At 43.8% G+C, this 25,329-nt stretch overlaps 1 protein-coding gene across 3 annotated transcripts in view; it reads right to left on the bottom strand.

Moving 5' to 3' along the window:
- Positions 1-880: 880 nt before the first annotated feature.
- Positions 881-25,329, bottom strand: part of SQOR (sulfide quinone oxidoreductase) — a 46,744-nt gene continuing 22,295 nt past the window's right edge. For all 3 annotated transcript variants that reach the window (XM_027572106.2, XM_027572108.2, XM_027572107.2), the window contains 7 exons: positions 17,205-17,258; positions 14,725-14,919; positions 12,287-12,496; positions 7,371-7,554; positions 2,966-3,033; positions 2,478-2,656; positions 881-1,202 (listed from right to left, as the gene is read on the bottom strand). In XM_027572106.2, coding sequence (XP_027427907.2) covers positions 1,145-1,202; positions 2,478-2,656; positions 2,966-3,033; positions 7,371-7,554; positions 12,287-12,496; positions 14,725-14,919; positions 17,205-17,258 — 948 coding nt within the window. In that variant the 3' untranslated portion in view covers positions 881-1,144. The remainder of the gene's footprint in view (positions 1,203-2,477; positions 2,657-2,965; positions 3,034-7,370; positions 7,555-12,286; positions 12,497-14,724; positions 14,920-17,204; positions 17,259-25,329) is intronic.

Here is a 25,329-nt window from a genome sequence, read left to right as displayed (position 1 = left end):
AAGCAGAGAAAGACAATTACCATATGGTTTCACTTATTTGTGGAACATAAGGAATAGCAGGGAGGACATTAGGAGAGGGGAGGGAACAATGAAGGGGGGGGAATCCGGAGGGCGAGATGAACCATGAGAGACTATGGACCCTGAGAAACAAACTGAGGGTGTTCGAGGGGAGGGGGGCGGGCAGATGGGTGAGCCCGGTGATGGGTATTAAGGAGGACACTTAACGGTGACTAACATAATAAAATAAAAAATAAAATAAAGAAAAAAAATAAAAATCTAAGGCATTGCCTAGACTGCTATGCATTTCCCTTTGGTGGGGTTCAGTATATATGAAATGTACAAAGCTTTAAAATACCAGATGGAACTGAAACTGTAAGTTTCTACAAATAAACGGATTGGGAACAAATGATTTTGAAGCCACTGCTGAACTTCAAAGAAATGAACGATTTCCTGCAATATTCCCAATGTGAACTCATTCAAAATATTACTGGCCCAAATCGGGACTGAATCAAACAGATGCTCACCACACACATCAGACTTCCTCTAACCTCATCCTCCGGGTGCCTAGGCTCCCTGAAAAGCGTGTGCCATGAGAGAGTAAGACTTGCAAGAGATTCAGTGGGGGGATGTCTGCAAAGTCTAAAAGAGAAGGAACGGGACGAGCAGCCCCCATGTCCCCACAGAGGACTTGTAAGCACACACCACCTGAAATAGTATTTTCCCTGGAGTGACTTTCTGTGAATCCAAACAGGCTCTGGTGAAATCATGCCGGCTATCAGTGGAACGCTTACACTAGGCAACAGGTAAGCTCCCGCCACCAACCCCTGCTCCCAAATGCTGTAACTTTTCATTCCACTAGTCAAGACAAAATTGTCTCACAGAATCTCAATCAATGGCAAGCTTTTATTTAAAAAATAGGAATCTATTCTTTCATTTGAATACTTCCAAAGAATCAAACTCATCCTGGGCAGACCACACAGTGGCTATCCAGAGGCACTGAAAAGGGACGCATTTGGTCACCATGATCCAGCAGTAAACTCTTTGCACAGGGTTAGGTTTTAAGTTCTTCGCGAGGCTCTTGGTCAATCAGCGACTGTGATTTGGGTTCAGAAGCCATCCAAGGAGAGCAAGGGTTGAGCCCTTCTTAACTCATACCCAGATGGAACACCTTCCTCAGAAAAGCTGGTCCTCCCCAATAACCCCTAGAAGAAATGACCGGAGAAGATTATTTGCATCAGAAAAGATGAGGGTGACTTCAGCAGTGGGAAGCTGAAAGGGAGGCCAGGTTGCTCACAGAGCATGCTTCTCGGCACATAAAAACAACATCTGTCTAATGAAGTAGAAAGATCCCATGACCGGGAGGGGACAACCTACTTTGGATCCTGGCTTTGACACAGACTTGCTATGTGAGCCTGGACATGCAGACTCAATATAGCAAACAGGTATGAAGCCTCTACTACATGCAAACTGCAATCCTCTCTACTCTCATTTGCTCATAAATTAAGTATAGGTCAGGGTTTCTCAACCTTGGCCCTACTGACATTTTGGACCAGGTATTTCTTTGCCGTGGGACTGTCTTGTGCATTTCAGGATGTTTAGCAACATCTCTGGCCTCTGCTCACTAGATGCTCCCAAGCATCCCTTCCAGTTGTGACAATCAAATTATGTCTCCCGATATTGCCGAATGTCCCCTAGGGGGCAAAACCCCCGCTGGCTGAAAACCACTGGTGTACATATCCTGACTTAACTATCTCTTAAGGGTTTGAACAAGTGAAATGAGATTGTCATTTTTTGGACAAAGAAGAACTATTAATTTTAATTACTCTATTTACTTATCGAATGCCTACTACTATGTAGCTGTCTTTCTATGTGTCATCTCATTAATCCTCATCCTGTGAGGTAGGCAATGTTCATTTCATTTTGCAGATAAGAAACTTAAAGTGTTTAAGCGACTTGCCTTGTCAGCATTCTCATTCACAGCTAGTGAATGACAGAAGCAGGACTCAGACATAAGTCTGACTCCAAAGCTTATGCTCTTAATCACTATGTTTTATTTTTCTTGGAACACAATAAAAACAAAAGGCAGCAGACGAAAAAGTACTTGACATGTGAAGGTGATTCACTATTATTGTTGTTGTTGTTGTTGTTAATCCGGCAGCAAGAGAGAGCCAGGGCATGGAAGACAGAAGACTTGGTCACTGCCGATAATGAAGAGACAGAGGCTGCCTCCCCCTGTGGCTGGCAGATGTGGGATGGCTCCCTTCCTCACCCAGAGCAGCCTCTTTCCCACCAAGTACGGCTGAGGTCACAGATCCTAGGCTGCCATCACTCATCCATGAGAAAAGGCACAACAAAGCAGATCCCATCTGCCTGTTCTGTTTTGGGTCCCGATCTCCCCTATAGCTTGAAGGCCTCCTTGAAACAACCACCCTGCACAAGTCAGGGAGGGGTGTCTCTACCCTAGGCGATGGCCTTACCTCAGCATCATATTCCAATACAGGAAAGGCATCAGGTCGGCCTTCATGAGGTACATGGTAAGTCGCTCTCTGCTCTGGTCAAAGGGGAAGGTCTCCAGTGGCTGAGCGTTGTAGTCGAACTCCGCAAGAATCACACGATTGTAGCCAGTCACCAGTGGACACGAGGTGTAGCCATCATACTAAATTTGCATGTGAGACCGAGTTGGAAAGTGGCTTTTTTTATGGTATTACAGAAATACTTCAGAAAAATACTTCAGAATTTATTATTTACTCCAAATAGCGGCAATTTTCTTTCTTTTTTGTACATTTTCATTTTTTGTACAGTGAAAAATGGAAATTATCTAACAAAAATATATGCTAAAGGCAAAAATTAAAGTGCCCATGTGAAAGACACCAATTAAGAAAGTGGCAGAATTGAGGGAAAACACTGCTTTCACACAGAATAGGAGATGAAAATTGAGACAGGGTTTCTTACATGGCATACAAACCTTTTTCATTGGTTTTTGATTCTTCATAATTAGAGAAATTGTTCTGTCAAGTATTCCTGACTGGGCAGCTAGAAGAGAAATGGAAAAATCCGAAGAATATAAGCATCCAGGTTTTCCAAGAAAACTAATTTGCAATTAAATGAAAACAAGTTAAGAAGCCTCTATTCCCTATCCCTCTAGATTTTTACTAGAACATGACTCACCTTGCCACTCAAAGTTCTGGCTACCAGAAAGGGTTCTTTAACTCATCAAAGGCCCACACAGATGCCTCTGTAAGTCTGAAACTCTCCGAACAAGACTGTAAGGATGGCCCTACCCCAAACCCACTCCCCCTACTCCTAGGGGTCAATGGTTGTCAGCTTGGACTGTGTGTCCAGAATCCCCTAGCCTATTCAGATGTCCCTTTGTCCTTGTCCAGACAGCCTCAGATATATTCAACGAGGCCAAACAGTGAGCTTTCCTTTGTACTAGAATGCCCTGGCTGAGGCTGTACCAGATACAGACAGTCAGACAGGTAGACGGATGTTTTTGGTTTTTGATGGCAAGCGGGGGAGACTATTATGAAAATATCCAAACTCTATCATTCTCGTTCCCTCTATTCCATCGGAGATACCCCTTCTTTTTCTGGCATATCTTCAGAGCAAACGTCACAACAATTCACCCATAAATACTTCTGTGTCTATCTCTGAAAAACGAGGAACTACAAACCCAATAGCATTTTTACACCTGAAACTCTAGCAGTAATTCCGTAATACCAGGCTGTGTTCAATTTTGAGTAATCAAAACTGCCCTTTTAAAAATACATGCAGTTTGTATCTCTAGAGGTGGAAAACTAGATTTACTTTTGAGGAAAGATGGGTTATGTTTATACTGTAAAATGCTCATTAAAGCGGTTGTTTTGTGATCCCCAAAGTCAGGAGTCAACAAACTTATTCTGTAAGGGAAAATTTTACAGGGGCGCCTGGGTGGCTCAGTCAGTTGAGTGTCCGACTCTTGACTGTGACTCAGGTCATGATCTCAGGTTAGTGAGATGGAGCCCCCCGCCCCCATCGGGCTCCACGCTGGGCACGTAGCCTGCTTAGGATTCTCTCTCTCCCTCTCCCTCTGTCCACTACTCCGTCTCTAAAAAAATAAATAAATAAATCATAAATAAAAATTTTACATCTTGTGGGCATAAAGGCAAATATCAAAGACATTATATAACAAGAGAGAAAACAAAAAAAATTTATTAACAAAATCCAAAATATAAAAATAATTTTTTGTAATAGTGAGAAGAATGGAATTCTTTCCCTTACCACAGTGTTCCTTATCAACAAATTGATTATAAATGTTCACTGGTAGAAATCATTCCTACAAAAACAAGCTGTACAAAAACAGGCAGCAGGTTGCATTTGGCCAGCAGAGTATAGTTTGCTGATGCCCAAAAGAGCAATAAATGTTTTTCCAAAATGAGGAAGTTCAAACAAATGAGGAATAAATAATTCTGCTTAAAAACGTAAACTGGCTGGGGTGCCTAGGTGGCTCAGTCGGTTAAACATCCAACTCTTGATTTCAGCTGGGGTCATGATCTCAGGGTCCTGAGATCGAGCCCCGCGTCACGCTCTGTGCTCAGCAGGGAGTTTGCTTGACATTCTCTCTCCCCCTGCTTGCTCGCTCTCTCTCTCTCTCTAAAATAAATAAATAAGTCTTTTAAATATATATGATTATAATATATATAATATATATATATAAAGTGGCTGTCTTCATTGTTTTAACATCTCTAAAGATCATATTTCCATTTTGGAAAACTCTGTTCCCCTTTGAGGGCCATAGAGAGTTTGGAATCTTTACTGAGAAGACCCAAGGAGGCCTCGGCAGCAGGGCATCAAGGCTAACAGATGAGGAGAAACAACGGCCAGCAGGTGCCACCTGCAGAGGTTGGGACCCACGAAGCAGTCACACTGTCCAGGTTTAAGGGTGTGTGTGTGTGTGTGTGTGTGTGTGTGTGTGTGTCACACTGTCCAGGTTTAAGGGTGTGTGTGTGTGTGTGTGTGTGTGTGTGTGTGTGTGTGTGTGTGTGTGTGTGTGTGTGTAAGTATATGTGAGCTCTGGATTTTCCCTGTATTATAATCCCCTTCTGTTATGCCCAAACCTTCGGTTAACTTTTGTTAAACGTCACGTCCTGGTCTTGATGTGGTATGGGTAATGAAGGGAGAAGCTTGGGGCAGAGAAAGAGGCATGAGCCACGGGAATGCTAGATTCAATGTGGCGAGACGGTGCCTCACTCACAGTAGCACAGTGGTCTGGAATGAGGTAAGACACCTGGCGGGGTGGCAAGTAAGCCAAGGATGGGTTATGAAACAAGTGAAAACCTTGCTAGGGATATTCAGAACACCTGGAGAAGGGAATCTAATGAGAGATGTGGATCCACCTGGGGAACACCGGGGCTACTGTTATTTCCTTCCCAAAATGGGAAATGACATATACATATATATATATATATATGCATTTAACATGAATGCAATAAAAGCATTCACACTGTTTGAAATACAAATAGAATGGAAACAACATAAATATAAATTAAGAGTAGACTTATTAAATAAATTCTGGAGCAACCATATAATAGAATATAAACTGGGAAAAACCAGATGTAAAAACAACGGGGACACTCTCTGCGTGCTCAGGGGGAACACAGAAGCAGCAAATGCAAGGCAGGGCTGGGGGCAAGATTTTTCACTTAAAACTTTTTGTGTAGTCATATTTAATATTATCTCTTCAGAACAGTGAGTGAAATGTGTTTAAAGTAGGCCACACACTGGGTAATCTGGGCCCCACATGCATCCACAGGCATTTTCCACACATAAATTCAGCAGGTTACATTAAGAGCAATGTCAATTTAAAGCATCATCACGCAGTCTGCCTACAAATCACAAAGAGAAGAGATACCTTTACAGCGGAGAGAACCAACGGGCACCCCTTCACTCAGCGATGAAATCTAGCTGCACCAAGGACAAGACAAGCTAACATGGCGGGCTCCTAAGGTGAGGCAGCAGGAGGAACACAGCCTCACGTGTGCAGGGTCTTGCCAAAATGGATCACCTGAATCTAATTTTAAGAAAACCACCAGACAATTCTAAATTATGGGATGTTCTACAAGACAACCAACCTGGACTCTTCAAAAATGCCAGGGTCATGAAATTGAAAAAAAACAAATGTCAGAAGGCCTATTCTAGATTAAAGGAAACCAAAGAGACATGACATCCAATGCAGTGTATAGCTCTTAACTGGCTCATGGATTTAAGGTGGGGGGGTGGTGGTAATAAAGGCCATTTTTATGAAAACTGGAGAAGTCTGAACTGGCTTATATATGAGATGATTATGAGATAATACCGTGTTCAATTTCTTGGACATCACCACGGTCTTGTGGATATAGAGGAGAAAGTCCTTTTTTGTAAGAGATGCAGGTCGACGTACTTGAGGGTGAGGTATTACTATGTCAAAACTCACTTTCAAATGACTCAGCAAAAAAATGTACACAGAGTAATAAAGCCAATGTTACAAAAGATGATAACTGGTTTGTATCGGAAGGCTATCTGGCTATTCATTGTACTTTCCAATTTTTCACAGGTTTGAGATTTTTGAAATCAAGTTGGGGGAAATGATTATTAATAATGAAAAAGACATTGAGTGGGTTTCCTAGAAAGCCCTTCGTGGGTTGCAACAGTGAAAGTAACACAACCTGTTCCACGGGTGTGCAATTCACACAAAACATTCTCATCCCAGTAGCGGGAAGGTCTGTGTTTTACAGCATCTGGAGAAGACAGTTCTTGTCTAGAGAGGATAGCATCTAAAAGACAATTCTCCTCATCACTGCTAGTGCAGAACATGGAGGTAACGAATTTACTTTTCCAGGCTGAGGCCTTTATCGGGTACCAATCAGCGCACGCTCCACTGTATTTGTCCTAACAGAACAATTTTATGGTCTGCAAGCTTTCATTGACTTGCATGTGTTTTCTGTGGAAACAAACAGCTTCCCCAGCTTTATGGTGTTTCAAGCAGAAGAAAAACAGCCAGCCTGCCGAGTGTCATGGGCAAAAAAGGCCAAGGAGAGGAGCGTGGCAGTATGAGAAGTAACAGAATTCCAGAGAGCTGGAAAGGTGGTACCCTCTCCCTAATGCCCCCTCCCCTGCAAACAACTCCCCGGACCTAAACAAAGGCAGATGAGGTCAGGCTACTCTTTCTTCTTTACACGATACTAAGTTCACGGACAACTTGCTTCTGTGTCAGGGAGGCTGAAGTCATTTTTAGGCCACAAAGGTTTCACTATTAATGGAATGCCGTTTGTGCCAAGCTTTGGTTTTTGTTATGACGGTGCCTCAGGGTGACATCATTCTGAGAGAGTAAGAAACCTAGCTCATTCTCTTACCTACTGCCGCAGCTGTCTTCGACGTGGGAAGGTTGGTGCAGTCCCCAATGCCAAAGACATTTGGGTATTTCTTGTGTTGAAGAGTTTCTTTATCTACATCCACCCAACCGGCAGCATCAGCCACAGGACTCGTCTTGAGGACATCTGGCGAGCTCATTGGTGGGGTCACATGAAGCATTTCATACTACAAAGAAGGAAAGCATCCAAATTTGGGTTTTTTTCCAGTATTTCTCCAGCCTCACACGCTGTCCCAACCTCCCTCACCCATACACTGCATGGTGTACCACTGCTTCGTGACTGCACTAACCCACACCCTCTCCAAGACCTTCACCACCCCCACCCCCCCTGCAGTGTCATGGTAAAACAACTAACCATTCTCTTGCCTGCTGTGGTCTCCCCGTAGAGAGTCAACATGATCCTTCTGGTCAGGAGGCACGGGGGAATCACAAACACCAGAATGAACTTCACTAATGTTCTAAAAGAAGCCCCTGACGTTTCTATTATTCCTAAAACAGAGGAGGAGGTGTTTCTCAGTTGCTCTCCCCCTGATCCTCAGCTGTCTACTTGTCTGGTACTTGGGTTTTATTCTGCAAAAAGGTGCTCAGAGTCCCTGAAAACTACAAAGTCTGTGTTCAGAGCTGGTAAGTGAGCACCATTCCCAAATACGGGTGGACTCTCAAAATCCATAAAGGAAACCATCAGAATGCCAATTTAAGGTGAAATAAAAGGTGGTGAGAATATTAGCTAGCATTCTGGAGGAGAGCGGGATCTGATTCAGTAAAGGGTTTACTGAACAGTGTAGGGGACAGGGTGGATTTTTTTTTTTTCCCCAAAAAAAAATGCAGCACTGCACTAACCCACCGTCATCAATTTAGATAGCTCACTTACTTTTTTTATTTATTTATGTAATACTTTATTTGTTTATGTAATATTTTATAGTTTATCCTTTTTCATCTTTTTATTATTACTTATAAACTCCATGTAGCAATTTCAAACTGATTTAAGGGTCGCAAAACATTTCACCTTAAGGTGAAAACCTTAGCATCTTAGGGCAGTCCCAACCTTGTGATGCTCAATAGCTCCCGGCTTCCACAAGGAGGTCCACACCCTCGTCAGTGCTTGGCAATCATGGACAGTGGAAGGAGTTGAAGAGGTGGCTTGTCTTTATTCCCACTCTCAGACCATTATAAGTTTCATTAGCCCTAAGGTAGAATGGTGCTGTAAATGACCAGAGCTCCTCAGCAAGGGGATCTTGAGTGGTTCTTTACAAGCACAGGTCCCTGAGCCTGGCTCTGTTAATGACCGTGGAAAAGGAACACCTGTCTGCAGGATAATGCAAGAAATGGCCAACAACCATCACCCACCAAATTACTAAGGCTAGGTCTATTTTTTTATAGTTAACCAGAACTACTTTTTTTTAGCTGAGGGAAAAATCTTACCAGAGTCATCTCTATCCATTGGCGTTAATGTGCTTAAATTTCACAAGTACACATGAATTCCATTCATCTCTGCTAGAAGGAAAGTTAGCTATTTCCACATAATCATCCTAAAGGCATGAAGTTTTACTGGAGCTAACATCCTACAAAACAGATGCTAAGATCTGCTTTATAGATTTACTGAACATTGGCATTTGGCTGTAGCTTGTCCCTTATACGTTATTTCCACAAACCGTGTATGGCAAATAACTTGGTTCTCCTTCATTAACATAAATAATCTATTCAGAATAGCAGTTTTGAAACTTTCATGTTTAGAAGCAGCAGTTAGGAGACTTGTGGGAAATGCAGGTTCCTGGGCCCCACCACCCCGAGATCCCAATCCAGCGGGTCTGGGTAAGGCCCAGGACTCTGTACTTGAACAAAATCTCCTAGAGATTCTGACACGTGAAACCTGTAGGTGACAGTCTTGGAAGCTCTGGCTTGAAGGGATAGGTTCGTTTACCATGAAAAACAGAATGTCATTATATGGACAAGTCACTTCACCTTCCATTTGCTTATCTATAAAGAAATACATTACCGCTGACCATTGAACAATGCAGGGGTTAGGCTATAGGCTTTCTTTTTCTTTCTTTTCTTTTTTTTTTTTTTTTAATTCTTTACAGTGGTGGTCCTCAATCCTGCTTGTACATGAGAATTATCAGAGGAACTTTTGAAACTCCCAATCATCAGTCCACCCCCCAAACTAATTAATTAAAATCTGTGAGGGTTAGACTCAGACATCAGAACATTTAAAATCTCCCCAGGTGATTCCAGTGTGCAGTCAGGGCTGAGAGCCACTACCTTCAACACCTTTTGGTAGATTTTTTGAAATTCCTATTTTAAGAGTGGGGTTGGGTTTGGAAAGAAAATCTGACCTGAAATCGTATCACTCAAAGGGGATACAAATATCTCTCTTCTTTATAAACCCTTTAGAAGAATAACAACCATTTATTTATCCAAGTCCCCATCCACAACTTCAACTCTCCAGAGCACAGCTGAGAACCGAAGTAAAAAAGACCAAATAACAAAATTAAGTTAATGCACTCAAGCGCATACACTTTGTTCAGAAAAGTACGCTGTGGGCCCTCGCTGTAGCTCATTCACTTTTACTTAACATAGAATTGAACACGTTCTCATTTTCCAGTCAGTAAAGAATTAGCAGCAGCAGCTTAAAAGAGCTGAAGCTGGAGGGACCTTTTAGGGTCACTTACAACTGCCTGACAGCCAGGAAGGAAGAAAACTGGAAAGCTACAAAAAGGACACGCACAAAATCAAACAACAGAGTAGTCTGAGACCCTCTGATAAGGTGATAACTAGCCCTAGTAGGCCCTAGGAGCATAACTACCTAAGAGCTATTCAAAATTATGACCCTGAGCTGCGGCAAGCGGTTATTAGATGAGCCTGGGACATCCTGGGACACCAGAAAGCAGGAAAGTGCTCAAAAATATGATGGTGACAAGTCACAAGGGCATCGCCATCTTGAAAAGGCTCCTACCGACCAAATCCGGGACAACGTGAGCACCCAAATACTTAGGGACAGTAATGAATTATAAACCATTGGGGGTAAAAACAAAACTCATGAGTTCATACCAATAACTAATGAATTAAGAGAGAAGGGAGGGCTCTTGCAGACAGAATGCTAACAGCTTACTGTTAAAGGTAGAGAGAACGCTTGATTGGAAAAATCATCATTTTGCAACCGCCACAGTAAAGACTGGATTAGGCAAAAATCATCAGTGGATGGTAAATCCAGTGGGAAGCTTAATGAGGAGGGAGTATGGTGTCTGCTTGGTCTTAAAGCGTCTTCTCACAGACTTATTAGTAGCAAGGGGGGAAAAGAATAATAATTAAACAGTGGAGAAATTGGGCCATCTCTTGACTGGTGATCCAAAAAAACATCATCAATGAGGCGCAGGCGACCATTCTGTGCCCTCAAATGTGAGACACTAGAAACACACGACATCGCTTATGTCTTGCACTTCAGTCTAAAATGCACAGCCTGATATCACAAGAAAACATAAACCCCGAATGAGGAATAGTCTATTAAAAAATAAAGCAGTGGGAGATGGGCTGTATTATTCCAAAGTATCAACCAAGAAAGGCTGTGGAGATGTTCCAGATCAAAGGATCCTCAAGAAACATCACAATTAACAGGCAATACCTGCCTGTGGACTGGGTTCTTGCCCTGGAGGGAGAAAAGCACTGTAAATGCTATTGGGCCAATCAACAAAACCGGAATACAAACGGTGGATTAAAATATTGTGCCCATGCTAAATTTCCTGAATTGGTAACTGTACTGTGGTTATGTAAAAGAATAGGGACCTCTTAAAGGATCTACACTAAAGTCTTTAGGTAAAGGGCCATGATGTATGAAGTATATAACTCACCTTTAGAGGCTTTGAGAATATATTACATTATATTACATTACATTATATCATATCATATTACATTAATTATATGTGGAGAGACAGAGAGAGGTCAAATGATAAAGCCAGTAGGGTAAAACTCTATAATAAATGAATCTAAATAAAGGCTACGCAGCATACAGTTTTCTTTGTACTGGTTTTATGTTTGCAGCTTCTCTAAGTTTGAGACTGTTCGCAAATAAAAGTTTAAAATTATGACCTTGAATCATCAGTAACATCTTAAATGAGAGTTAATGCACACCAGTTAAGAAAGGAAAGATGTGTGCAATACATTTTAGAAAAACACCTGCACTAAAAAGCTTAAAAGTGAAGTTTTGATGTTTGGAAGATTCGTTGTTGGCTCGTTCCAAAATTCCTTTTTTTATGGAACCCTTCATTCCCCTAAAACTGCAGAATGAATAAAATGTCACTGTGATCCATTTTTCGTTGCTAACAGCTTTTGCCAGAGTGCTATAAACAAATGATTCTCCCATGAATGCTTCTCCAGATGCCTTTACATCTTGTTCTTAATCCTCATACGCCTCTACAGAAGGACTACTCCCGCTACACAGAAGAAGGAACACACACGCAGAATCCAAGCCCATATACAGAGGCTCAATCTTTCCGAGTTAGGGTATGGCTCCACAAGAGCTTTCAAGGATTCTGAAGTGCCTCCTTTTGTGCACAGGTGGAAGATATTTAAAAGACACCCCCCCATCCCTCGTGAACAAACCACAGGCAGGGGTGTTTCTCCATAAATCAAGACAATCACCAAATCCTCCACTGACAGAAGCCCTTCCTGAACTCTAGGCTACACCCGAAGTCATCAAATATTTTTGGCTACTTCAAGTGACTCAGGGGAAGAAAAATGGAGATACAAAATAGGATCAAAATTCACTTGATACCAGTAGATAAACACTCCTCAGCTCCCAGGGACACAGCCTCTTTCTCTTCCCCATCCATTTTGATCCACCTTCTCCCCTACTGCTGCCCTTCTACGGCTGTGTGTAGCTGACAACTGAACCTCACCACTCACTGAAATCACTTGGGTCTCTCCAGGTTTGTCCAGATTCTCAAAAACAGCCTCTTGTCTATCAGCTCGGACTTCGATGAGGTTTTGCTTGTAGTTAACGGTGAGGTTCCTCTCCTGGATGATCTCCTGCAGGGCAGCTGCATACTTCTTAACCCCAAAAATGGTTCCAAGGGAAGTGTTGAAAATGATATTGGCCTTGGATCGCTTTCCTGTCTGGGAAAAATGGAAAGAACAGAAACAACCAATATCAAAGCATTACTTCAGCCACGTTTTTTTTTTTTTTTTTTTTTAACCTAGATGAAAATTAAAACCCTCAGAAGAGCTCACCAGCTTTCTCCATCACTATACACTGGTGGGGCGAGGTGTGAACCAATTCACTGTCTCCTTCTTATTTTCTGTCAGTGACACGCAACTAAGTGCACCTTTGAGTCAGGGGTTAAAGAGGGCACCGTTCACGTGAAGGCCAGAGATGGAGGTCAAGTCCAGGGAGAGACGAGCTGAACTGTTTATTCATATACTCATTTGTTCATCCACTCAGTCAGTATTTAATGAGGTCCTAGAGTTGGCCGGTACTGTTCTAGGTGCTGTTCAGCAGTTCCCATCCCATTGGCTCATACACAGTCGTACTGTTCATATATTTCAGAGGCTGGTATCTTCCCTAATGCCTAAGATCTCATAGGGCCTGAAAGAGAAACTTCCTCTTGGCCATCCAAGACTTGGTAGAAAAGAGTTTTGCAAAGAGAATTCCAGGTGGGAAGTAACAGCTAGTCTCCCTTTTCCCTTGTTCAGCTCCTTTTAGGATTTGTTCACCTGGAGCACACTGTTTGTTTTGAGAGAGAGAGAGAGGTTGGGAGAGGCACAGGGGAGAGGGAGAGACAGAGAGACAGAGAGAGAATCTCAACCAGACTCCACGCCAAACACAGAGTCTGACCTGCAGCTCGGCGTTGGGCTTGATCTCACGACCCTGAGATCATGACCTGAGCCGAAATCAAGAGTCAGACGCTTAATGGACTAAGCCACCCAGGTGCCCCTGGATCACACTATTGGAAAGGAGTTAGGTGGGTAAAAACCTCAAGAGGCCGTGCCATCCAGTAATTCTCATGACCCAGAATGACATTTCTTAGAAACAGAAACGATGACTCGAACTGTTCCTTCATTCTCCCGGGCGGTTGGCACAGGTCTGCCCAATTCAGGTGAAGGCTTCCCAGGGTGGGTTCCAAGCACACATTCAGGCGGCTCTTCAGTCCCACCTGCCCCTCCCCTTCTCTCACCTGTCCCTTTACAGAACCACAGGCTGCTCTGAATCCTGCCACTGCCTCAGGTCAAACCACACTCTGATAAACTAAATGTGACACCCCCCACGAGGGCAGGAGGACGAGAGCAGCTTCCCTGCAGCTTCACGCCGGCTGTACTCGAGGGGCGGACACCGGCTCTGACGTGCAGGAGGACTGCGGAGCGTCCCCACCCAAACAGCTCTTTCCACCAAGGTCTAAAGTTCTATGTCAACATTTATTTTTGCCTTTAGAATTGGCATTTTGCCTACTGTATTTTCGTTTATCAAGAGCCAGATTCATAACCTTGAACTTGAGTGGGAGCAATTGAGGATATTGTTATGTTTAAGAACAAACAAGGTGGGGCGCCTGGGTGGCTCAGTCGTTAAGCGTCTGCCTTCAGTTCAGGTCAGGATCCCAGGGTCCTGGGATCGAGCCCCGCATCGGGCTCCCCCTGCTTCTCCCTCTCCCACTCCCCCTGCTTGTGTTCCCTCTCTCACACTCTCTCTCTGTCAAATAAATAAATAAAATCTTAAAAAAAAAAAAATGTACAACCGATTGTCCAACTATATGGAAATACTTAATCTCTAACATATCTTCCAACTAGATTTCTATGTACACATTAAAAGTATTCTACAAGGACTATTTAAGAAAAAGTAGTACATCTAAATTCGTATGGTATGATTGTAACCATTAAAAACAAAAACAAAAACAGGGGCACCTGGGTGGCTCAGCTGGCTAAGCATCCAACTCTTGATTTCGACTCAGGTCACGATCTCAGGGTCGTGAGATCAAGCCCGGCAGCGGGCTCCACTCTGGGTGTGGAGCCTGCTTAAGACTCTCTCTCTCTCTCTCCCTCTCCCTCTCCACCTGCCCCTCCCCACCACATGCTCTAAAGCAAAACAAAACAAACAAACAAATAAAAAACACATGTATAGGAAACAAAATAGAAGGACATGTCAAAATGATACCAGCAGCTATAGTAAAGTATTGGATTATAGCGACTTCATTTTTTTCTATTTTATAAACTTCCAATTATATAATTTTGTACATATGTAATAAAAATTTATAAATAAAAAAGGTATTTTGACATGGATAAAATGGATTTCTGGCATCACTGGATTGGCACTGTCTGCCCTCCTTGTCTCTATCCCTGGGAAGGAAGCATACCTTCCTGAAGTAGGCTTCTGACAAATACATGATCTTCTGGGGTGCTCCGGCACACTTTACAGGGGTATTTGGGAAGGTAAAGATGGCATTGCCCTCCTTAAAGTCCTGCAGAGCTTTCCATGTCTTCTCTACCGTTTTCACTGAATAATTGGACCCTATTTTGGGATGGTCAAAACCTTCAGGTAAGCCTTTAATCTGCAAGAAAGCACACAAGGAACTTATTCTTTAACAAAAGTGCAAATTCACAAGTGTAAATTTTCTAAGAAAAGCGCAAAAACTCTTGTCGTGAGCCTTCGTTCTCTGCCATTTCGATAACCTCTCAAGTATTTCGGTCCAGTCATCAGCCCCCAGGCCCCACACCCCCTGGAGCAGGCAGGAGGGTGAGGCGTCTGCTGCGATCGGGACTGTGGTGCCCGGAGCCCAATGCTGACTGCAGACTGGACTCGGCCCATGGGAACACCTCGGCCTCCCTGGCCTTGAGACCATGATCTGAACATATCTCTTCCCACCACCAAGGTGAGGACAAGAAGCCAGCCATGCTTCCTTTTTGGAGACTCAGTTGCCTTACTGGGAAGAACCAAGAGCCATACTGTCAATAATCACAAACTTAAACAACCCTTTATCAGGTTGTACCAAATCAAACTCTTGGTAAAGGCAGGTAATTAAAAATATGGACTTGGGAACCCCACAGATCCGGCTCGAGTCCCAGTTTTTCCACTTACAAGGGTTATGACCCTGGGTAAATTACCGAATAGCCCTAAGCCAGTGGGTCTCAAATGCAGTTCCTGGGAACTTGCTAGAAACGCAAATTATCAGGCCCCACCCAGACCTACTGATTCAGAAACTCAAGGGCAAGCCCAGAAATCTGTCTGGCTCTCGAGGTGGTTCTAATGTACACCGAGTTTATGTTCATCATCTGTAAAATGAGTATAAAAGTAACTGCTTCGGAGGGTTGTTGGCGGTAGGAGATGAGACCACACACATAAAGTGCTTAGTAGAAAAATGGCACCCACACGGTAAGTGCCCCACGAAGTGTCCGTGTAGTGCTGCCAGGAAGATTAGCTGGACGCTTGTCTTCCAGTGTTAGAAGGTTCATAGACTGCAGTGAAGATGGCATAGATTGAGTTGAGACTCAAGCACCAGTTCTTCCAGCAAGAGCAGAGAACCATCAAAAACCAGTCATGACGATGGGCTGGTCCTTCAGAACCTCCCAGGCTGTTCTCCAGACTGTAGGGCAACCTCGCAACACCCACCCCTCAGCCGTCAAGGAAACAGAGTGCTAGGATCTCCTCCACAATGCTCAGAGTAAAAAGCAACTATTCCTCTGATTACTGACCATTATCTCCTGCTACAGTTTAAGTAGTTGTAATATCAGCAGTTTCAACAACAATAATGATCATTATTATTATTTTTATAAAATCTCCTTGTATTTTGGGCGCCTGGGTGGCTCAGTCGGTTAAGCGACTGCCTTCGGCTCAGGTCATGATCCTGGAGTCCCGGGATCGAGTCCTGCCATCGGGCTCCCTGCTCAGTGGGGAGTCTGCTTCTCCCTCTGACCCTCTTCCCTCTCGTGCTCTCTCTCATTCTCTCTCAAATAAATAAATAAAATCTTTAAAAAAATCTCCTTGTATTTTAATGTTTCTGAAGTCTCAGCCCATGCTAACGGTGGATAATTCACGGCATGACTCTGAGGTAGGTGAGGAAATGGTCCTGGCTCCCAGACACAGAGGAGGGAACTGAAGGAGGGCGAGAGTGAGAGACCCACCTAGAGTCTTACAGGACCGGATGCTGAGACTCCCGACCACTGCCTCGGGTTCTCCTCCCACGACCTCCCTGACCCTGGTTCCTAAAGCAAAACTCACTATCCAAGAGTTAAGCAAACAGCTGATCTCTTATCTCTTTCATTACTAGTCTCCAGTTTGAAGAGGTTGTGGTTAGGGAAAAAGGTGCCATAAAGTGGTAACCAAGTTCCTTTTAGGAAGACTGGTCACAAAGGGCAGTTTATGACCCCCCCCACAACAATTCGAGTTGCTTCCCTAGGAACTCTGGAGAAGAGAGAGGCAGGGACCGTCAGAGAAAGAGAGACCTGATTCCCCCTTTGGCTGACCAGGCCAGGGAGCAGGACATCACCATGCGACACCCCGTGGAACTGAGCAGAGAAAGAGGCAACTCAGTCCTACACAAGGTAGTTTTCTTGTGAGTCTGGAAGAGCCTGCTCTTCTGCAAGAATGGCCATTAGCGCATGGACATGCTAAACTCGGATTAAAGCTTAAAGCTAAAACATATCATCATCGCTGACATCGTTGACAAAACCTTAAAGATTTTTTAAAAACCATATCAAAAGACCGCTGAAAAAAGGAAAACTAAAAGAGAATCCCTTCGAACTCTTTCATGCCAAAATGAATACAAAGCAACTAAATGCAGCATTTGATCTTGGCATAAATAGGCCAGTGTCATGCAGAAGTAGTTTAAAATAGTACCTTCTCATAGTCCAGCTGGATTCCAAGAGCAATAATAAGATATTTGTAGGAGATCTGCAACACAAAACAATGGTATTTTAGACCAGGATCCCAGAAATGGCAGCCCAAGGGCTAACTCAGCTTTAGCCCCATGTGGCCACCCCCATGCCTCCATTTTCTACTGCGGACGCCTTGAGGCTGTGGGTGACAGGGAGGGGACAGGGAGGGAGGCACACTCCTGTCTGCCATCAAGTCTGCCATTCTCTTGTTTCTCACACCTCAGTGCTTCACAAGTATTGAATAACCTGCCTGGCTACCTAGGGTTTGAGACTCCTGTGTTTTTATACAATGAAGAAGGATACAAAGAAGCCACAACTATTTGCGTGGTGCCTCTGTTAACACTTCCTCCAGCTGAGGGGTGGGAGAAGCACTTCCTAATCTTAAAAGACAACAATAGCCAAACTTTGGAAAGAGCCAAGATGTCCATCAACAGATGAATGGATAAAGAAGATGTGGTGTGTACGTACGTACGTACGTACATACACACACACACACACACACACACACACACACACACACACACACACACACACACGGAATATTATGCAGCCATCAAAAAGCATGAAATCTTGCCATTTGCAACGACGTGGATGGAACTGGAGGGTGTTATGCTGAGTGAAATAAGTCAATCAGAGAAAGACATGTTTCATATGACCTCACTGATATGAGGAATTCTTAATCTCAGGAAACAAACTGAGGGTTGCTGGAGTGGTGGGGGGTGGGAGGGATGGGGTGGCTGGGTGATAGACATTGGGGAGGGTATGTGCTATGGTGAGCGCTGTGAATTAATTGTGTAAGACTGATGAATCGCAGACCTGTACCTCTGAAACAAATAATACATTATATGATAAAAAAAAGAAGAAGAAAATAGTAGGAAGGGAAAAATGAAGGGGAGGAGGAATCGGAGGGGGAGACAAACCATGAGAGACGATGGACTCTGAGAAACAAACTGAGGGTTCTAGAGGGGAGGGGGTGGGGGATGGGTTAGCCTGGTGATGGGTATTAAAGAGGGCACGTTCTGCATGGAGCACTGGGTGTTATTTGCAAACAATGAATCATAGAACACTACATCAAAAACTAATGATGTACTGTATGGTGACTAACATAACATAATAAAATAAAATTTAAAAAAAATAAAAAATAATAAAGAGACAATTAACTTTAAAATATATGGAGTCATGTGTGAATCCCAGACAAATCTGATCTGCCATATGGATTGGATCAATATTATGTTAGAAACTGCCTTTTGGAGGGTCATGGAAAAGGATGTGATATAATGTACATGATCTTACGTATGGTCTATTTAAAACTTAAAAGTCCCCTCTTTAAATATGTGTATTGTGGGGCGCCCGGGTGGCTCAGTCAGTTAAGCGTCCGCCTTCAGCTCAGGTCATGATCCCAGGGTCCTGGGATGGAGCCCCGTGTCGGGCTCCCGGCTCCGCGGGGGAGTCTGCTTCTCCGTCTCCGTCCCTCGGAGCAGGGAGCCCCATGCGGGGCTCAATCTCAGACCCTGGGATCATGACCCGAGCCGAAGGCAGACGCTTAACGACTGAGCCACCCAGGCGCCCCAGAAATGTGGGTTTAAGATCAGAAGGAAGAAAGCTGAGGCCAGAAAGTGTAAGCCAGAGGGACCTAAAGAAACAGGACTTGCCTAGAAAACTGGAGGTGGAGAGTGATCGTAATGAAAGTCAGGAGCCCGGCAAAGGAGTAATGGGTTGTAATGAATTATCATAACCTTGTACTAAAAGGAGAAGCAGAGCAGCAAGATGAGTAGGTCACAGTTGAAGAGAGAGGACTCCAAGACCAGAGAGTACTTGGTCCAGGCTGAGGAGCCAAGGGCAGTTAAGTCTCTGCAGAAGTCCTGCCCTGGGATCCAGGATGCTCAGCTCCAAGGTCACCTCCACAGTGAGGCCTTCCGATGATTCAAATCCCCTCCCCACTGGCCCCTTCTGGGAGCTTCCTTAGCACAGTGTACATGACGCTTTATAGCACTGGTTGCATTATTTAGGAATAATATCTTCCTTTACTACATCGAATAATCCAGAGGCTAAAGGTTATGTTTCATTCTTTATATTCCTGGAATCTAGCATAGTCACGAAATTAAAGTGAGGAACTCAGTAATGTTTGTTGGATAGATGGATGATTTCAGTTGTTTGTGAAATATATAATTTATCAAAGCAGACAGATAGTATATACATCTCCCTCTGTATGATTTGCCTATCCATAGAGAGCTGCGCCCTGGAATTCCTTGTTCCATAGGAAAGTGTACCAGGTCCATTAACTACCTGACTGAGCTATGTTGAGTCTTCAAGGTAAATGAGGTCAGATGGGACATGGGGTCTGGGGGTGATGATCTACAGGCAAAACATGAACACAGTCAACAAGAAAAACCTTTGGTTTGTGTGTGCCCAGATTGTTTAATTAGAGTATAATACTGATTATTTTTAAGGACCAGTAACAGACAAGCTTAATATCATGAAAAAAAAAAAAAATCACTGAGGGAGACTAAACCCTAAGAGAACAATGAACAAAAAGAAAGCCTCAAGCCTTCTGAATAAATTCAAGTTCCCAGGCCAGATGATCTAAATTCTAAGCAATTGCAAAAACTTGTAGACAAGACTTTGGAGCAATTACAGGGAACAGGGCAGACATTGCCAGAAGGCTAAATATGGGCACGGATTCTAATTTGCTACAGGCAAGTGGAGGCGGTAAACTCTGATACTAACAACCTAGTAAATAGGATGTTCCTCCCTTGTAAAATTCCAGACTCATCTACTAAATAAATGTCTCTTGGTGATTTAGGAAAAGAGCACCAACATGTTCACAGATTGCAAACTGCTTTCAGTTAGGGGTCAAGAACAACGCTGACACGCAGCGGATACTTAATAAGCATTTCTTTTTCCCTTTTTTCATGTGTTCTTTTAAAAATAGTAACAGTAACATCTCTTGGGCATTCACTCTGCAGGATACTGTTCTAAGTCTTTCACATGTTTGAATTCATTTAATCTTCAAAACAACCCAATGAGGTAGGTGGTATTATTACCTTTTTTTTTTTTTTTTAGATTTTACTTATTCACTTTAGAGAGAGAAAGGAGGAGGAGGAGGAGCGGAGGGAGAGGGACAAGCAGACTCTGCACTCAGCACAGAGCCCAAAGCATCTCATGACCCTGAGATTATGATCTGAGCTAAAATCAAAAGTCAGATGCTTAACCAACTGAGGCACCCAAGCACTCCTTACTAGTCCCATTTTACACAGATAAAGAAACAATTTGCTCACAAATATTTACTGAGCACTTCCTATGTGACATATTGTGCTAGGTCCTGGACATACAACATTGAACAAGAAAGATACTGTTCCCACCCCTCCAAGAACTCAGTCTAGTGGGTGAGAAAGGTATTATCAGATAATCATACAAATAATTACTAAATCATAGACTGCTGTGATAGTGTGTCAAGGGGGAACATGACCTAGCCTAGTAGGTCAGGGAAGGATTTCCTGAAGGGGTATATCTAAAGTAAAGATGAGTAGGAGTTAGCTAGGAAAAGAGGTAAGTTCAGCATGTGCAAATGTCCTGGGGAAGAAGGAGGCCAAGGCATTTGAGAAAATGAGAGGAAAATGTGCTGGAGCAGAAACGAGAGAGAGAGAATGGAACCAGAATCAGGTTAAGTCTGGAGAAGGATAAGGGCCAGTCCACACAGAGCCTATGGGACACATTCCAGACAAACAGACCCCTGCATCAGGGAAGAGTCAGAGACACACTGAGTCTGGATTTCAGGAAAAGCCTTCAACTCAGTCTTGAAGAAATACTAACGTATAAACCAAGAATGGAATGATTTCGGTAAATTTTTAGCATAAAATATTTGCTAAACAATGTTCATTAATGTACGCAAGGTAGAAAAAGCTCCCTAGGGACATGTTATCAAATTAAAACCTTGAACTTAAATGAAGCCATCATGGATAATGGCTAGGGAAAAAAAAATGCTAACTGGATGACAGAATCGTAAATCCACAAGATCCAGGCAAGTTGGTAACATGAACTAAAGCCAACAAGATGACATCTCCCATGAGTAGGTACAAGCAGATTTCTGAGACCTGGCTATAGCAGACTTTTGCTTAATAAAATCTTGGAAGAAAGTCCTGCCAGTTTACACCAACTTTTTCCCCAGCCCTAAAACAAGACACTGCAACTTTCCTAAGAGTCTGAGCCCTAGGTGTCGAAGCAAGATCAGAAGTGAGAACACCTACCAGTGCCTCTCATTCTCAAGAGATGAGACAAGTTTATGATTCTTGAGATGCACACGAACCCAACCGCAGAGGGCTCTAAACTATATACATATAATATGAAGGGGTCTAATCAGGAGGCAGGCACTGCTGTACCAAAGAGGTGATATATATTGTCAGAGACAGGCGTCCTGGCCCCAGGAACAGTGGACTGGCAAGGGAAATGAGCCCCAAAGCTCAATCTTCCATTCAATACTGTCTGCTCTCTTGCAGATGCTGGAGAAAATAAGTTCATCAACAGGGATAAATAATTTTTAAGTATTTGATATATATATATAGACAGATAGATCAAATATATCTATCTATATATATATCCTAATTTATTACATATATTCTAATCCATTACGTATATCCATATATTAGATATGGATGGAGAAAGCCTGACTTGACACTGGGTCATGTGAAAAAAGACCCAGAAATTTGAACTGACCTCAAGCCCGGCATGAATCAGCATTGTGCTAATGGTTGCTAAAAAAGGCAAATGCTAACTTAGGCTATATCCAGTTGTGGGAGAGAATAGTGCCACTCTATTCTGGGCCATTCTGTAAAGTTGCCTACTCTTCTGGGCAACCTCTTTCCTGGGGGCACCAATAGGGCAGATGATGTCCACAGCCGGGCAGAGAGAACAGCGAGGGCACTGGAGACCACGCTGGAGAACAGGAGAAAGTGCTGAGGAAAGTGAAGACAGGGCACAAGTCTACCTGAAGACTAGATTTACACAGACGATAAAAGCCATCTTCAAATAGCTGAAGGGTTCCTCCACAGAAACAAAAAGACACTCCTGGCCATGCTACAGGACAAAACAAGGAACAAAAGAGGTATTAAGGCCAAAAACACCCTGGGGACCCAAGAAAGAATGAAAGAGGCTACAGAAAAGTGGATTCTGACTCAGCAGAGGCAGAACTTTCATATGACCCGTCTGTCCAAAACCTGGAGTGGAAATGCTTGTTGTCAGAGAACTCCTTGACCCTGGGACCAACCCATTTTAAATTCAATCCCTCTCCCCACATGGCCCAATTCCAATTACTCTGCTCTATTTATTTTCATTAATACTCATCACCTTCTGGGACGCCTGGGTGGCTCAGCTGTTAAGCATCTGCCTTTGGCTCAGGTCATAATCCCAGGTTCCTGGAATCAAGGACCGCATCGGGCTCCCTGCTCGGCGGGATGCCTGCTTCTCCCTCTCCCTCTGCTGCTCCCCCTGCTTGTGTTCCCTCTCTCGCTGTGTCTCTCTCTGTCAAATAAATAAAATCTTTAAAAATAAATAAATAAAATTAAAAAAAAACTCATTGCCTTCTAACATACTGTATAATTTACTTATTATGTCTATTGGTTATTGTATGCCCTCCCCTGCTTGAAATAAAAATCCAGGAAAGTAAGGATTTTTGTTTCTTTTTGTTCACTCATATATTCCTAAAACTGTATCTAGTTTATAGAAGACACTGAATAGGGGCACCGGGCTGGCTCAGGCAGTACAGCATGCAGCTCTTGATCTCTGGGTCATGAGTGTGATCCATGCGGGCATACAGCTTACTTTAAATTTTTTTTTTGAGAGAGAGAGAGAGAGAGAGAGTGTGTGTGTGTGTTGGGGGGGCCAGCAGAGGGAGAGGGAGAGAGACTCTTAAGCAGGCTCCACACTCAGCTCAGAGCCCAACCTGGGGCTCTGAAATCAAGACTAGGATGATCAACCGACTGAGCCACCCAGGCGCCCCTAGAGCTTACTCTAAAAAAAGAAAAAGTGGGGGGGCACCTGGGTGGCTCAGTCGGTTAAGCATCTGCCTTTGGCTCAGGTCATGATCTCAGGGTCCTCAGACGGAGCCCCACATCGGGCTCCCTGCTCAGTGGGGAGTCTGCTCTCTCTGCTCTTCCCCCTGCTTGCTGTGCATGCGCTCTCTCTCTCTTTCTTTTTTTTAAAAAAAAGATTTTATTTATGTATTTAAGAGAGAGAGACAGTGAGAAGAGAGCATGAGCAGGGAGGGGAGAGAGAGGCAGGCTCCCGCTGAGCAGGGAGCCTGACATGAGGCTCAATCCCAGGACCCTGGGATCATGACCTGAGCCAAAGGCAGATGCTTAACCAACTGAGCCACCCAGGTGCCCCAGTAAATAAAATCTTTAAAAAAAAAAAAAAAAAAAAAAAAGGAAAGAAAGAAAGAAGGAGGGGTGCCTGGGTGGCCCAATTGGTTGAGCATCTGCCTTCAGCTTGGGTCATGATCCCAGGGTTCTGGGATCGAGCCCCGCATCGGGCTCCCTGGGGAGCCTGCTTCTTCCTCTGCCCCTGCCCCTGCTCGTGCGCTCTCTCTCTCACTCACTCTATCTCTCAAATAAATAAATACAATCTTTAAAATAAAGAAATAAAAAGAAAAAAGAAAGAAGGGAAGGAAGGAAAGAAGGGAGGGAGGGAAGGAAAGAAGAAGAAAGGGAGAAAGAGAAAGGGAGGGAGGGAGGATGGATGGAAGGAAGAAAGGAAGAAGGAAGAACAAAGACGGGAAAGAGGATGCTTCATAAATAGTCGTGGGAAGAGGAAGGAAGGCAGGCGGACAGGCAAGCCAGCTAGAGAGCCAAGGATCACGAATGCTGTAAGGCAGGTACTCCTGATCAAGGTTTAGAAAAAGGCTACAAAGAACCTCTAAATTTGGGTGCCTGGGTGGCTCAGCGTGTTAAGCATCTGCTTTGTGCTCAGGTCATGATCTCAGGGTCTGGGATTGAGCCCCAGGGAGAGCTCTCTGCTCAGCAGGGGGTCTGCTTCTCCCTCTCTCTGCCCCTCCCCCCCCCACTGTGTTCTCTCTCACTCGCTCTCTCAAATAAATAGTATCTTTTTTTAAAAAAAAGCTCTAAACTCAATGAAATTAAATGCAAAATTTAATCATCTCAGGGTCCTGAGATGGAGCCCCAAGAGGGCTCCGTGCTCAGCAGGGAGTCTGCTTGGGACTCCCTCCCTCTTCCTCTGCCCCCTCCCCATGTGTGTGTGTGCACATGCTCTCTCTCTCTAAAATAAATAAAATCTTTTATTTTAAAAAAAATGGTGTGTATATGCATTTTCTAGATAAGGCTTTTATTAGGTGCTCAGAAAGATCCATGACCCAAGGAAAAGTTACAAATGCTTGTAGCCCATGAGTCCCTGTTTAGAGGAAGGGGTTGGACTTGAAAACCTTTCAGATCCCCACCAACTCCCAGATTCTAGAGTTCCGTGAAAATTCCTGCCTCGGCAGCAGACAAGAGGACATGACACTGCAGATGGCTTCTGAGCCTGTCATCTCCCCCTCCTGCTCTCATCCCTACGGGGGCTTTGATCGCTGGGTGATAGGAGCCGACTTCTAAATGGTACTGAGCACTTGAGAGTCTCAAGCTCCAGGAACAGAAATTCTCCTTAGCCCTCGCACAATGGGGACTCACACTGTCCCTTACGACTCTGGCATGGTGCCCCCTGGCATAACTGGAATGGATATTTCCCAACGTCTTCCTCTGGGAGGTCAACTGTCAGGGAGAGAAGCTGGCTGTTTCAAAGGTAAAAGGAGGAAGTGCTGCTATTTTAACATATAGTGGTAGTATTTGTTGAATAAACCATTCAGATGCAAGATACCACACCGAGCAATTGAGCAACAGTTCAATAAATACATGTCTTCGTTGTTCATTTATTCATCACTCACTCCTTCCATCTATCCCATCCTCCATCCACCACACACTTTCCACCTCGTGCAATATCAACACACATGCACACCCATGCACACACACGCATATATGTTGCTCTCTCTCCGCGCAGCTATCCAGTTTGATAATGGCTGTGCATTAACATGAGCCCTGACT

Source organism: Zalophus californianus, chromosome 6, assembly GCF_009762305.2.
Source record: "Zalophus californianus isolate mZalCal1 chromosome 6, mZalCal1.pri.v2, whole genome shotgun sequence".
Lineage (NCBI taxonomy): Eukaryota > Metazoa > Chordata > Mammalia > Carnivora > Otariidae > Zalophus > Zalophus californianus.
Note: the sequence above shows the minus strand (reverse complement) of the source record. Positions and strands in the feature narration are given on the sequence as shown.